Raw genomic sequence first — 14,956 nt, 5'->3', positions numbered from 1 at the left:
AAAATGTTAACTAGACCACAATAGAGGCTCAGCCTGGCACGCCCCTGGCCCCCCAGAGTGGAAGCCCCAGGCCGCTCAGCCTCGAGGGATGCACTAGTGAGATCAGTAGGGATTGGCTTCTACCCTGCAGCTTTGGAGAAATGAAGTTCGGACGCTTGGTCACAGCTCTCTACCTGTGTGTTTCCTCCTCCCCCTCCTCCTAACTCTGCGTCAGGTCAGGGCTCAAGGACGAAGGAGGTTGTCTGCCCTGGGCCTGCCGAGGCAGGCAGCACCCGACACATGGGAACTGGAACCTCAGGCCACTTGAGCTGCCCTGGCCAGGGTCCACCCACCCGTATATACATACACACACACGTGAACTGTTTATTCCATAATCAGTTATTTGGGGGACAAAAACTCAATTGAATACAGATTGAAAAAAAATACAATTTAACCTAAAATATCCAATTATTAAGATAGTTAAGCAGGTACAATCCAAACAGGGTAAGAGGAAAGTTCTCCAGTAGGCCAGGCAGTTAAAAGAAGACTGCCATCACCTGTGTAATGCAATCCACCTGTTTCTACACCCCCTCCCTACAGGGTGACCCTAAGGTAAAGTTACTTGATCCTGTGGACTGCCAGTTGTTTACCAGCCCTTTCTTCATATTTATTCAGGTGGACAAGTGGTATTCTGCACCCCCCAGCCCCCTAAGGCAAGCTGATGCCAGGAGTACGCACCCGCCCTGTGCCCACGGAGGTGGGTGTGCAGCCAAGTAAGGTCCCCTTGAGAAGGACAATGAGGAGACCTCAAGGGCCGGGCTGCGAGGAGCCAACACAGCCAGCTCAGGACCGGGAGCAGCCTGCACACACCCTCCCTTGCCTTCAGTGTCGGGTAGCAGGGTGCAGAGAAGGCTCAGGGAAGCCAGCAGCCTGGTAGCGGTGGCCCCAGGGCTCAGAGTGGCCTCTCAGTTCTTGATGCTGGTTTTACTTTTCTTTTAATAATTCTAACCTTGTCAGCTTTTCCCCTCTCCTTGTGGTGACTTCAATTTAAAGCTGAATGTTTAAGAGTTGAGCTTTCAGGGCATAGGTCATAGGTCACAAGCACCTACAGGGTCCGAAAGATTAGAGAGCCTGGTCCCAGGAGGGCAGAAGCCAGGTGAGCCCCTGTTGCCTGAACTCAGGAGTTTACAAACAAAAACAAAAACAAAACTGGATATTCAGATTTGCCTAGGAAGCCTCTTGATTCCAAAGGCTGGCAATTTATTCAAGTTCTAGGCACAATCATTTACCAGGGTCTGTGAATAAAAGTGTGAGCCACCGGGCAGAAGCGGCCTGGAAGGCCTGGGGCCATGGGGCTGAGTGTGGTCAGCCTGTCTGGGGGTCTGGCCCAGCCCTCTCCCGTCACCATCTCTGTCAGTTTTCTCTGCCGCACGTGAAACAAAACATCTGCATTTGTAGCTTTTCCACTTTGTTTTTTAACCTAAGAGATAATTTGCATTCTTGTTCTTTGGGATTTTATCACAGCCCTAGGATAAAAGGATACTTAAACCAGGGAAATCCTCTCACCTGACAATACTCCGGTCCCACACACATTACAGGACAGCACCACAAAGCAAGGGAGACCACCCAGGACAGTGGACACAGCGGTGAGAGGCTTGCAGAGCACCGAGCAGCCAGTCAGCGGGCCTTCTCTAAGCACCTCTCACCCACTCCCTGTGGAGCACCCTGCTCCTCGCACTGCTCCAGGGGCAGCAGCCCAGGCCCCTTTCTCCTTCTACCACTTGATATCCAGGCTGCTAGCAGGGGGTTCGGAGCTGGGGTGCGTGGTGTGCAGGGCCTGCTGGGCCCTTGGTGAGTCTGTACCATCCAACCACTCCTGGTACAGCCTCCACATGTGCTTGCTGGCCTCTGGGGGCTGCACAGGGATCCCTGCATAGATGCCTTCCATCTGTCGCAGCAGGGCTCTGTCCGCCTGTCCGTCCTCAGCCTGGGCTTGGCCTTTGCCGTTCAGGCATCCTGCAAGACACCAGGCCTGAGCTGAGCCCTTCTCTCTGTGGAAGCCGTTCAGGGAAGCCTTGGCCTCAACAGGAGATGGCTGTGTGGCAGGAGAGGTGTGAAAAGGGGTGTTTGCTGCAGGGCGCTGGATGGGCTGGCCCACAACTCGCCCTTGAAAGTTTTAGGAATCCCTGGCTGCAGGCTTTGCACCCTCCTAGGTCTGCCCCACACATCTCTGATTTAAACCACTTAAATTACCCATGAAAAGATCCCACCTTGATCGAACTGGGGAAGTTGGTTGCCTTTACAACTAGGGGGGCTTTGAATACTCATCTGCGTTTCTGGCTTCTCTTCAAATTTAACGAGAACAGGAGAGCAGGGAAAGTGTCACCAAGCAGTTAGCTCACTCCCATCTGCACAAGGCTTCCTACATTGTTCCCTGCTGTGGGGGGCCCAGGAACCCCCAAGCAAAGCTGTGCGGCCTGAATAAGGGTTGTGCCTCCAACATACTGGTGCTACTCCCCTCACTGTATCCCCAGCATGTCCTCCCAGTACTTCCCGCCCCCAGCCCCCCAAGTCCTGCCTTTGGCCTCCCTGTTGCCCCTCCCACCTGACCCTCTTCTTGCCTGGACTACTGCTATCACCCCTCCCCTGTAGCTGGGGGCCTTGGAAAGCGCAGGAGGGAGCGTGTACTGTCCCATCTTCAGTCTCTCTGGCTTTTGCTACACTGGCCTGCCCCTCCAGCTATCCAGGCCTTCTCCCTTACTGGACCCTTTCTGGGGACCCAGCGCCACTGCCCCTCCTGCTGGCCTGGGGCCATCTGTCATGGTGTGGAGTGAGGCGACTGTGTGTCTCCAGCTCCACTAAAGACTGGCCAACAGCCAGCAGGAGGCAGGTACCTGGGGTCCACAGGTCCTGTTGAGGAGATGCTAATGCTGACAGTATCTTCTCTAAAGCCAACTGCTGGGCGCAAGCAGCTCCTGCACTGGGGCTGGTGGAAGCTGCGGCACTCCACCCCACATGACTCCTCTAAGACCATGCAGGGCCTCTGGGATATGGTCAGTTCCTCTGCCCTCAGCTATGCGAGTGTGGTGGAAAGAGGAGCCCATGATCCCTGCATGTCCTGTCACAGCCACTGGCCTGAGGACAAGGCACAAGTTGGCCCCTCGATACAGTCCTGGCCTCTGAGCCCGCCTGCGCAGGAGCTGCCCATACCTCCTACCCTACCTCCAGGACAGGCGAGGACCTCCACAAAATGGTACGGGAACCTGCCCTTCTTCAGCTTCAGGATCATGTTCTGGATGTTTCGAAAGCCATAGGCAGCAGCAAAGCGTAACAAGACCTTCCCATTCTTTTCCAGAGTTGCCTCCTGGAAGTCTTTGTTTCTGTAAAAAACCAGGCATTTGGGTCCACTGAGTCCCTTAGCCTCTCTAGGATACCGCCGAGCAAGTGCTTATTTTCCAATCTAAGTCCGGGATGTCAGCAAAAACAAAACTAAAAAAAAAGGTTAGTGTGACACTAAATTAAAAAAATCCCTTTGATATTGACTCTACACCATTCCATGAGACGACACAGACAAAACAGATAGGTGCACACACACACCACAGAATGATAGAGCACAAACCGACAGGCGCACAAACATCCTCCACAAAACAACACAGAACAAAACACATAGGCACACACAGACCACTCCACGAAACAGAAAACACAGGCACGCGCACACACACTCCAGGAAACGACATGAACAAAAAAGGCAGGTGCACACACGGCCAGTGGTGAGCAATCTGCTCTGAAAAGCAAGGGGACCGCAGACAGACGCCATCTACCTCAGCGCCCGGCAGTTGACTCCCTCAACGTCCTCGCCAAACAGCTCCTTGGCCGCATGTCTGAAGACGTGCACCAGGTACCCGTCCGCACTGGCCCCGCCGTGGCGCCTGACCTCGTCCTCCTCCAAGCCTCCGAACCTCACAGGCAGAGAGAAGACAAGTCCCCAGTCTGCCCACTAACCCTGCTATGACTTGCACTTATTTGAGAAATCAACATCAAGAGTGAAATCAGAGTGATTATGACCCAAGATAACCACTTTAAAAGTTAAGTCTTCCATAAACAGTTACACTTCTGGGTAAAATCTCATTTTTGTTTCAGTTTTAATGAATCACTGTGAGGTTTATTTGGCAGTCTGGTCTGAGGCTGCAGCTAGAGCCTAGGAAACCCTCCCACAGGAACTCTGGCTCCAGTCTCCATGTCTGCAAACATCCCCCATCTCTGATGAAGAGGCCACTAAGTCTCAGCTACTCTTGGAATCCAGGACCCAGGGCACGAGGGACATGCACAGCAGAGGCTCGTGCAACCCTTCAGTCTATCCTGTCACTAACTGCTGGAAATGCTGGGGCCCACCCCTGAAACCACCTCAGCCCAGGACCCCACGCCAGGCTGCTGGCAGCAGTGACCATGGGCAGGCAGAGTCCACAGGGGCACCAAGAACCTGCCCCCACACCTGATTATGACAGCAAAACCAAGCATCCCATATGCAGCTTCTCCTGGCTATCCTCTCCGAAAGGCCCACAGTAGTGCCTCCATGCAAGGAAGGGGAAACCTGGGGAAGGTAGTGCCGGGAAGGGTGGGGAATCCCTGGGTGGGGGTGGGGGTGGGGGCAGAACCCATGCTTCAGAAACCAGCCCCTCTCTCTGGCTTCCTGTGGACAACCTCAAAAGTCCGGAACAAGTGGGGAACTGAGATTCTGCCAAGGCAGATAGGCTCTCCTGGTGGCAAGCATGAGGGCAGGGCCAAGTGGGCAGAGGCAGCTGGCAGTACAGCTTGGTCTACCTAGTTCCCTTCTCTTCCTGCATGAGTATCTTGGTGGTGGGGGTGGGGACTCAACCTGTGGTGGAAGCACATCCTTCAAGAACTCACGCCTCAGGTGGACGAGGCTCTGACACCCATGAGCACCTGGGGGAGCCGTCACCTGACCAGGCCACATGGTGGGGCTTAATACCACTCAGCTCAAGTAGAGGCTCCACCCAGAGGCAGGCAGCCTAACCTCTAGGACCTCCTCTCTACCTTCGAGAAAATGGCATATAACAGCCCTGCGTCAATCCACTGCTGGGAAGAGGGTGTGGCTGGCACACAGGACACCCGCAGCCCAGCGCCTGGTTCCCATGCCAAGGGCTGGAGGGGCATCTTCTGGGCTGGCTGGCCTGGGGTGGTTCTGATCTGAGTGGCGGGCACAAATCATGCTCAGAAAGGGAAAATGTCACATGCACTGGCCCTGCCCCAGCAGGGATGTAGCTGCTTGTGCTCCTCCTCCTTTAAGGGTTGGGTGGGGCTGAAAGACACAACCACTCGTTATGCACCACTAGGCCTTGAGACTTCCCAGTGGCCTGGGAACGGTGTCCCACCCGGGTCCTGCCTACAGGATGACTAGGGGCACAGTGGTGCTGTGGCAACATATAAGGAGCACTCGAGGGCAGAGGGAACCAGGGCTGGGGCGTGGACCCTGGCAGAGCTCACCTCACCCGGTGCCCACCCACAGATGACTTGCTGCAATGCCACTTACAGGGTGTCCACAGCGGCTTCTGTCACTGGGAGGTCGCTCTGCTCCATTATCTGAGCAATTTCACCTGCAGAAACATGAGGTGCACACACTGTGACAGGTCTGCTCGGCCTGGCCCCTGGTGCTGTGCTTGCTCACGACCCTTGCCCACTGCCTGACTGTCCTCACCACAGGAAATCCCATGAAGGGGGCAGGAGGATGCATCTCTATGAAGTCTCTTCTGACTACAAGAGCCCATCTTGAATGGAAGTGATGCCAAGGAGAGGTGGGCGGGGTGTCCAGCCCCTCCCTCTGCCCTGGAACCCCATGTTCTTACTCCCCAGGGGGAAAACCTCTGTGTCCAGTGACTTCATGTGGACAAGACGACCAGAGGAGCCTGACTGCGTCAGCAGGAAGCTGCATCGGCAGGTGCTGTGGGCCCTTTACACAAGGGTCTCAGAGAAAACCCCTGACAGCAAAAGGAGATCACTAGTCAATTGCTACAGGATAAGATGTAGTGATGTAATGGGTGAGATTACTGTGCACGTCTGTGAAAATGCAATGAAATCTAAGAGCCTGCACTTGGAAAAAGCTGGCTGGGCACGGGACTGCTGAGGAAGGCCGGTCTGCTTGCCAGTGTGCATTCCACCACACACCGATGGTCCCAGGTAGCTCTGCTCTGACCTCCACTCCTGCTCCCTTGCCCCTGCCCAGCGCTCTGCCTGGCAGTGTGTAGGCTGGGATTTCAGGTCAGAGCATGTGACCCAGCTAATGGGAGCCACTGTCCTGATGCTCAGCCTGGAACTGGCCACTCTCAGCCTAAACCACCACCTCCTGGGACCCCTGAGGACCCGTTCACAAAGCCAGTGAGATGCAGGTCCCCAAACGTCATGCCACCATCTGATCTCAGATCTCTTCTGCGTGACCCGCTGCCACTCCAGGGACACTTTCCATCCCCACTGATGCTCATGGCACCTGCTATGGACTTGCATGGGGATGTGCCCACCAGCACCGTGGCAGCACACAGCAGCGGACACGTCTTTTCCACGTTACTTTGAAGGAAAAAACTCAACTTGGGTTCTGAAGTTCAGATTTGGCTTGTAAAGGAAAGTCTAGTCGTATGTGACCATCCCCACCATGTGAAAACCACCCTCCAGGGACAGAATCTCAGGACACAGAATGAGAGGCCCAGTGGTCCTTTCACCAAGTAGGCTGCTGCGTCCAGCCAGAAGCCATGGGATATTCAACTGTCAGAGGGAGGTTGACTAGCAGAGGACAGAGCCAAGATGGCGGCTTAGTGAGGTGTGGGATTTAGTTCATCCTCCAGAACAGCTAGTAAATAGCTAGGAGCAGGACAGAACAGCTCTTGGGGTCACATCAGTGACCGGACACACACTGTACCCCAGTCTGGACCAGCTGCGAGCCCCCCAGAACCGTGAGTTCCCCAACCTCAGGCAGCTGACATCCCTCCACCACAGGCTGCTTCCCAGAGGGGAAAGGAAAGAGACTTCTAGCAGCAGGGGCTGAGCACAACAAAACTCCAATTGTGGAATTATTAACAAATTCGTACTACTAAAAATAGGACCCCAGCTCAGCTGAACCTCGAGTAAAAGCAGTGGTCACTGGTTTTTACCCTGGCGCAGAGGGGGCAGGGCTGACAGAAGGAAAAAAAAAAAAAGAGTTTTTTTTGGATCTGAAAAGGTCTGGGCCCTGCAGGAAAGGAGGGGGCACACAGGACCAGAGCAATGTACCAACTTAAGCTCTTGATTGGCAAACCTGAGGAACGGGAGTCCTGCTCTGCAAAGGATTTTTCTTTTTCTCTTTTGTGGCTGTGTTTCTATGGATTGATTACTCTTTGGATACAGCAGCAAGGCTTCTTGGGCTCCACTGCCCCAGGCATAGGCAGAATTGAGCTTGTTTGAGAGCTTCTCTGGAGTCTGTGCCTTCCCCAGGAGAGGGGTGGGGCCCAGCTCAGGTGAATTCCCTCCCTCAAGGAATTCAGACCCCAGGGTCTGGAAAAATGAAGCAATTAAAGCCAGCCTACAACCTCTCCTCTGTCTCCACCATGCCCCTAGTAGGGAGAGTCTGCTGGAGTTAAAGGTACCACATCACCTTACTTGGTGGGACCTGCAGGCAAAAAGCACCACATACTGGGCAGGATAAGAAAAACAGAGCCCAGAGACTTCACAGGAAAGTCTTTCAACTTGCTGGGTCTCACCCTCAGGGAAAACTGACGCAAGTGACTCTTTCCTCCTGAGAGGAGACCAGTTTGGTCTGGGAAAATCTGAATGGGGTCTATAATACCTATGTAGACCCTCCTAAGGGATGGGGGAAAGGCACCACACAGGCAGGTCAAGAAACAAAAAAACAAGAACTGAAAAATTCTGATCTATTAAACAAAATCTAAGCTAGAAGACAAGAATAAGCTGAATTGAATGTCAAAGAACAGACAACAAAGTCATCCAGCAAGAAAACCCTAGGAAAAAAAAAAAAAGTGAAAACTATCCCCAGAATAAACTAATTAAGGTAATTAAATGCCTAGATGCCAGCAAAAAATAAGGAATCATACTGGGAAAATTGAAGATATGGCCCAAAGGAACAAACTAACAATTCAAACGAGATACAGGAGTTGAAACAATTAATTCAGAATGTTCGAACAGACATGGAAAACCTGATCAAAAATCAAATCAATGAATTGAGGGAGGATATAAAGAAGGCAAGGAATGAATAAAAAGAAGAAATCGAAAGTCTGAAAAAACAAATCACAGAACTTATGGGAATGAAAGGCACAGTAGAAGAGATGAAAAAACAATGGAAACTTACAATGTCCGATTTCAAGAGGCAGAGGATAGGATTAGTGAACTGGAGGATGGGACATCTGAAATCCGGCAAGCAAAAGAAAATATAGGGAAAAAAATGGAAAAATACGAGCAGGGACTCAGGGAACTGAATGACAATATGAAGTGCATGAATATACATGTTGTGGGTGTCCCAGAAGAAGAGAAGGGAAAAGGAGAAGAAAAACTAATGGAGGAAATTATCACTGAAAATTTCTCAACTGTCAGAGGGAGGAGAACCTGCGCAGAAAAGCCATCTTCCTCCCAACTTTGGGGCCTGGAGGGCGGAGGTCTGGGAGCTCCAGGGAGGGTGGGCAGCTCTGTGTGGGCACAAGGATGCCATGAGCAAGGAGGCTGGGCACAGCCTCTGCCCCTTGCCAGCCGGGCCCTGGAGTCTCACCAGACGTCAGCACACAGTCGACCGCCCGTGAGTCGTGCAGGGCTGCGTAGTAGTCTTCCCGCAGCGCTTCCAGCTTCCTGTCGTAGCAGGGCGCCACAATGACATGGACGATCTTATCTGGAGACAGGTTCTGCAGGGAAAGAGGAAACCTATGCTGACGCCAGGGGAGAGAGAAGTGGGCATTGAGGGTGGCATCTGGAACACAGCAGGCGACAGATGCATATGCTCACCTCTGCCCCCAGCTGGCCAGAGGCCCTTTCTCAGGCCGAGTCCTGCCTCCCATAAGCCAAGCTCCTACACACCGTGTCCGGGTCCCCACCTGCTCCACTCTGCCCGGCACCCAGCAGCAAACACACAGTCACTGCACACTGCAACCACCCTAACAACTGTGGAAGTCCCAGCAGACTGAGACTTCCTGAAGGAGTCACAGAAACTTAAGCCTCCTCCCTCTGAGTATCTTATGGTATAACGACCACTTAGTCCTGAAGAGGCCACCTGAATGTCCCCACGAGGCCAGCAGGTATGGTGGGTGCCCAGCCGCTTGGGCTGCAACTTTTCTAGCACCTCCCTCAAGTGCTCTCTCCCCAGCCCCCTTCCTGTGGCAGCCAAGCTCTTGCCAAGCATGTGCCCAGACTGTGCTGAGGGGCAGGAGCTGATGTGAGGTTGGGGTGGGGAGAGAGGGGGCAGGTCCTGCTCAGAGGAGGGCAGAAGGCAGAAGACAGAAGGGGAGACCCGGCCGTAGGCTCAGAAGGCAGCAGGCCTCCTGGGCTGATGACACACCAGTGACTGAATCTGTGGTGCCAGGGCCAGGGCCTGGGGGGGTAGGTGCTTCAGACTGGGGGTGGGGTGGGGCCAGCAGTGTTTATAAGCCTGTAAAACACGGAGGTGTTGCCCATTCAGGTGGAGGGCAGCGGCACGGGAAAGTTTCAAAGTTTCGTCATTTTTATTTTGTTCCTCAAACACACATCCCTTGACATCACATTCACATTTAGCAGCAAACCAGGTGAGACACCACACCCTTGCTGCTAAGTCAGCAAGGTCACCAAAAGGCTGCGTGGAGTTTAGAAGCTGGCCCCAAGGCTTTCGAGACCCCCATCTCTGTCTCTCCCCAGCTGTCACGTGCCCCACATACAGCTGTCTCAGCGGCTGAAGAACACAGCTCAGGCCACAGAGAGGGAGCCACACCCAGGACCACCCTGGCGAGGACAGGAGGTGGGAACCAGGGAGAACGGGGTTCTTGCCTTCAGCAGGCGTCCTGAGAGGCAGTAAAGGAAATTAGGTGTGAATCACTGTGAAGGAGGCCCTCGTCTGGCCCCCACCCACCCCAGCACATTTGGGGCAGGGCCTCCACCTGCCCCACAGGCCAGGCATCCCTTGCAGGGGCCCAGATGGCATCAGCGTGTGAAGGAAGCTCTGGAGAAGGGCAGGGGTTAGACACAGGCTCCTGAGCGGGTGGGTGTGGGACAGGGCAACTGCCCGAGCGCATGGGTGGAAACCCTGCCCCCTCTCAGTGGCTCCTCCACTGCGTGGGCCCTCCCACCTCTGCCCAGCAACACCCTCAGCCCCCCATCCACTGCAGCCCACCTGGGGGGTAGTGTGGGTTTACCTGCTGCCTGGCAAAGTAATCCTTCACCAAAGAGCCCATGATCTGCTGGGGGGACTTGGCGGTGCAAAGGTGGGGGGTAATGGGGTCGCCCAGCACCCGCTCGGCATACTGGACCCAACCTGGGGAGACAGGAAGGCTGTCATGTGAGAATGCAGCAAGGGGCGCCCCTCTCTGCTCCTGGGTCCCCGACGTCACCAGGCTATGCTAGAACCCCAACAATCTGTCTCCCCAAACCTTCAGCACGGCTCATCCTCCTCAACCGTGCAGGCCAAGGGCAGTGAGACTCCAAATGTTTCTGTTGTGGGACTGGAGGAGGCTGAGAGCTGAGAGGGCCCCATAGGCCCTGGGCCACAGGGCACAGGGCAGCAGAGCAGTCAGGGTGGGGGAGGCCTCCTTTATGTGCACCCCAGAAAGGGGTGCGGCTGGGAGGTCAGCACAGCTCTGTCTGACCTCTAGGACAGTGCGGCCATGTGTTTCCCAAACCACCAACAGGGGACAGCAACCTTCACGCAGGCTTGCTGTGTGAGTCCTGACATCTTACATGCTCCAGAGAGCTGCTTCTCGCTCCCTGACCCTGGGAGGAGGCCCTGTAATCAGGCTGGCCACAGCCACTGTGAAAGGAACTGTCACACACACATGCTCACATGCACCCTCGCTCCTACATGTGCACGCTGTCACGCTGACACTCATGCACATGGAAGCAGCCTGGGCACCGACCTGTGACATGCAGGACACAGGAGTGAGAAGCTTGGCACACTGCCTCTCCCAGGCAGCCACCACCCCACGCCCACTCTCAGCCTCTCCATGGACTCTCACACTAGAGGTGAGAGACGGCACAAGCACAGCGTCAGAAGCGGCGACCCTGATTCTGAAATCTGCATCTGAAACCACAGGTTACACGTGTCCCGGGGCCTGGGAGCACCAGGAAAGCCTGCAATGATGCCCAAAAGTTGCCACAGGGGAGGATAGCCCTCCCCCATGCCTCCCACTCAGCTCAAACCTCTCGCCTTGTGTACACGATACTTTGTAGTAAAAAAAAAAAAAAGCCACCAGGGAAATGAAAATCAAAACCACAAGGGCCCTGCTCGCCTTGTCTTGCCCTTGCCCTCCCCTGCAGCCCTGGGCGCATGGGTCAGGGAGCCCGTACATGGTCACCCAAGGTCTCTTGGTGCCAGGTGCAATGTGAAGTCTGGGTGTGGAGTAAAATAAGCTTAAATTGTCCCAGGAAAGCAAAGATGGGTCCATGCCAATATATGATAAAGGTTTGGTTTTGAGCCAGGTCTTGCCCATCTGTAGGTCTTGTAAACCCAAATTCAACAGTTATAGCTTTGACATGCTTAGATAAAAAGAATACCTAAGGGATACCACTTCAAACCTACTAGGATGGGTATCATTGAAAAAAAACAGGATGAGTGTTGGAAAGGGTGCAGAGACTGGAACTCTAGTGTGTTGCTGGAACTGGAAAATAATGCAGCCACCGTGATACACAATATGGTGGCTCCACAGGAAGTGAACCGCAGAATTACCAAGTGACCCAGCCCTCTCATTCCTAGTTATCAGCCCGAGGAAGCAAGAGATGTGCATGTACCAGTGCTCATGGCAGCACTACGCACAAGCTGTCCAGTGTCCACCCTGAGGTGAACGGGCAACACCAGGCTGCCATTTGGTCAGAGAGAATGCAGTGTGAGACAGGTTGTGACACAGGAGAACCTTGCAAACTTTATGTGGAGTATTATGCAAGGCACAGAGACAAAAACTGTATGATGTCACTTCCAAGAGATGACAAGAAACAGCAAATTCAGAGAGATAAAAAGTAGATTAGAGGTAAGTGGGTGGGGTGGTCATGGAGGGAGGCAAAATGGGATGGTTTCTTGTAAATATTAAAAAAAGAGAGAAGAGCCAACCCATCCTGTAGTCCCAACCCAAAGGCCCTTTCACTCAATACACAGTGTTGAGGTAGTGATTTCTCTGTCATTGGAGTTATTCAAACAGCACCGGGCAGCTCGTGGAAACCTGTGTGAGGCAGGGGGTGGAGGAGAGACCAGACGTCCTTTACATTACAAAGATCTAGATAGTTCAACACCCCACTGGGGAATTTTTAAGACACTAAGTGGGTCAAAAGAGAAAAAGAAATAATTTCTTGCCCATCTAAAAAAATTGACCACCTGCCAGACACACCCATGGCCAGGTGAGAAGGAGGAGCTGCTCCCCACAGCTCAGGGGTACCTGCCCTGGACCACACCTGAGAGAGACAGGTCAGCCTGGCCTCAGGAGGCACTTCAGATGGGATCAGGGCAGAGCCTGTAGGGGCGGGGCTGTAACCTGGTCAGCATCAGGGTCGGGGTGGGGGGGTGCTGTCCTGCTTCAACAGGAGAGCTGTCTCTGTGCCCCCGTCTCAGAGCGATGCCTTTTAAGGCATGAGAGGGAAGTTGAGGCATGGGCAGGGCTGGCACAGCATCTCTCTGGATGGCTGTACAAGTGCACCATGGACTGAAGGTGCTTGGCCGAGGAGATGGATTCCCATAATGCTTCTTGGCCTCATGGAGTGACAAAATCTACCGTGGCCAGGGCAGGGGAAAAGCATGACACCTCATTAAGCCCCTCAAGGAAGCCAAGCAGTGCGCCAGCAGCAACCGGGGAAACGAGGCACTCTTTGTCTTGAAGCAGCTCGCAGGGCTGGGGCCCTGCTCGCCTGTCTTTCCCTTGCACTCCCCTGCAGCCCTGGGCGCATGGATCCCCACAGGCTGCTGGAGATCCCTGGGTCAGGGAGCCTGTACATGGTCACCCGAGGTCTCCTGGTGCCAGGTGCAATGTGAAGTCATTTGACCTGGGTGTGGTGTAAAATAAGCTTAAATTGTCCCAGGAAAGCAAAGATGAGTCCATGCCAATGTACAATAAAGGTTTGATTTTGAGCCAGGTCTTGCCCATCTGTAGGTGTTGTAAACCCAAACGCAACAGTTATAGACTTGACACGCTTAGGTAAAAAGAATTCCAGAAGGAAAATGCATTATATTCTAGGAAGCTCCAAATTGACAAGGAAAGAACGCTGAGCAGCTAAACGAGACATGAACTGCAGCAAATGTCAAGCTAAGATGAGGTGGAAAGAGGCTATGCCTGTGCGACGAGGGTCTGGGATCTGCAGGCCAGCACAGCGAGGACTCACCAGCCTTTCTATTATCCACCGTGGCAGTGTGGCTCCTCTGCAGATTTGGAGGTCTTGCCCTAGAGCCCACCCCATTGGGGCCTGCGCATAAAGGAGACCAATGAACATCCACTGCACTGGTCTGACAGGCTCCTGCTCTGTCCTGATGACAGGCACCCAGTAGAGTCCATCTGAAAAACCTCTGCTCCAGGACAGGGGGTTTCATTCAAGGTCCTTTCACACTGGCTCACTTCATGGGCTGAAGGGTAAACCGAGGCACATGCTGAGAAGAGGTTGCTTCCCCAGCACACAGGTCCCACAAATGGGAGTTGTGTCACCAACACTGCCTCCGTGCAGAACTTGGAGAGCCCACGTGGGCCCAGCCCTCGGCAGTTGCTGTAGCATATACAGAAACACCTGGAATGAGGTAAGAGCTCAACTCTGGACACAGATTTGAATGGCTCACGTCTGGACCTCTGCCCAGCCTACACAAGCTGGAGGCCCCTAAACACCTGAGCCATGCCATGAACTGGCCTCCCATAAAAGCTGCGAAGTGTGCCTGGCTGTGGGTTTGTGGGCAGCAGGGCTCCATTTGTGAGGCAGTCAAGATCCCCCCAGGTAGAAAGGATTTCCAAATTCTAAGCCGCCATGATGCTGACATTCTATTCTTCAAATTATAATCCTAATGATGGAAGGTTGACATGTGAAATACTAAGAAAAGCTGAAGCTATAGTAGTGGAGGAATAAACTGAGAACAGAAATGTGAACAAAAATCCAAAATAGCCTGTGATGGTTCAGGGCACTTTTGCTCTCCCATGGGCCTGATGCCTTTAGAAGTTATTTCTGACTTGAGTGCCATCCATCATACAGCACCTCCTTCCCTCTTCCTTTACATATCACCCTACAAGGGTTCAAAATTCAAATTACCCGTTTTTCCAAAATTAAAAAGTCTGTGATAGTGAGTAGCTGCATGCTATTCTATCAACCGATGAAATATAAATGTTTTTATATATGTGGAAGTGAATGTAATCCACACATAATTTGAATCAGGCATGATACCGCACTGAAGTATCGATACTCACCCGTGACAGTGAAAAAATACTCCTGTTAAAGGAATTATTCCATTGCTTTATATTAATAAAATGATTTCAGCATTTTTAAAAAGCCTGTGATAAATCTTTTCTATATTCACCAAACTCTTTGTACTAAAGTAATTAAAGACTCTGGTTTAAACTGTTTCCTGATGGAATGTAAATAATGTCAAGATTTTGTAATCTGTAACTTTTAACTAAACTGAACAAAGGACCCATGAGTTGGTCATGTTGTTGTCAGCAATTATTTGGATGCCTGAGATATGCCATAACTTTTAAGAAAAAATAGATTTCTCTTAAATAATATACAAATAAATAAGTTCAGAAATACATGTAAATGAAAATAAGAAACTGAAATTTAGCCATGTCTCACT

The 14,956-nt window shown here is 52.7% G+C and overlaps 1 protein-coding gene across 3 annotated transcripts in view; it reads right to left on the bottom strand.

The window, feature by feature from the left end:
- Positions 1 to 360: 360 nt before the first annotated feature.
- Positions 361 to 14,956, bottom strand: part of NARF (nuclear prelamin A recognition factor) — a 37,077-nt gene continuing 22,481 nt past the window's right edge. For 2 of the 3 annotated variants that reach the window (XM_077166302.1, XM_077166301.1), the window contains 6 exons: positions 10,350 to 10,468; positions 8,744 to 8,873; positions 5,531 to 5,594; positions 3,801 to 3,938; positions 3,202 to 3,359; positions 361 to 1,995 (listed from right to left, as the gene is read on the bottom strand). In XM_077166302.1, the coding sequence (XP_077022417.1) occupies positions 1,754 to 1,995; positions 3,202 to 3,359; positions 3,801 to 3,938; positions 5,531 to 5,594; positions 8,744 to 8,873; positions 10,350 to 10,468 (851 nt within the window). In that variant the 3' untranslated portion in view covers positions 361 to 1,753. Of the gene's footprint in view, positions 1,996 to 3,189; positions 3,360 to 3,800; positions 3,939 to 5,530; positions 5,595 to 8,743; positions 8,874 to 10,349; positions 10,469 to 14,956 lie in introns of all 3 variants that reach the window. The other variant, XM_077166300.1, reaches the window with a different exon arrangement.

Source organism: Tamandua tetradactyla, chromosome 6 (assembly GCF_023851605.1).
Source record: "Tamandua tetradactyla isolate mTamTet1 chromosome 6, mTamTet1.pri, whole genome shotgun sequence".
NCBI classification, from domain to species: domain Eukaryota; kingdom Metazoa; phylum Chordata; class Mammalia; order Pilosa; family Myrmecophagidae; genus Tamandua; species Tamandua tetradactyla.
This window is presented reverse-complemented; position numbering and strand designations above follow the sequence as displayed.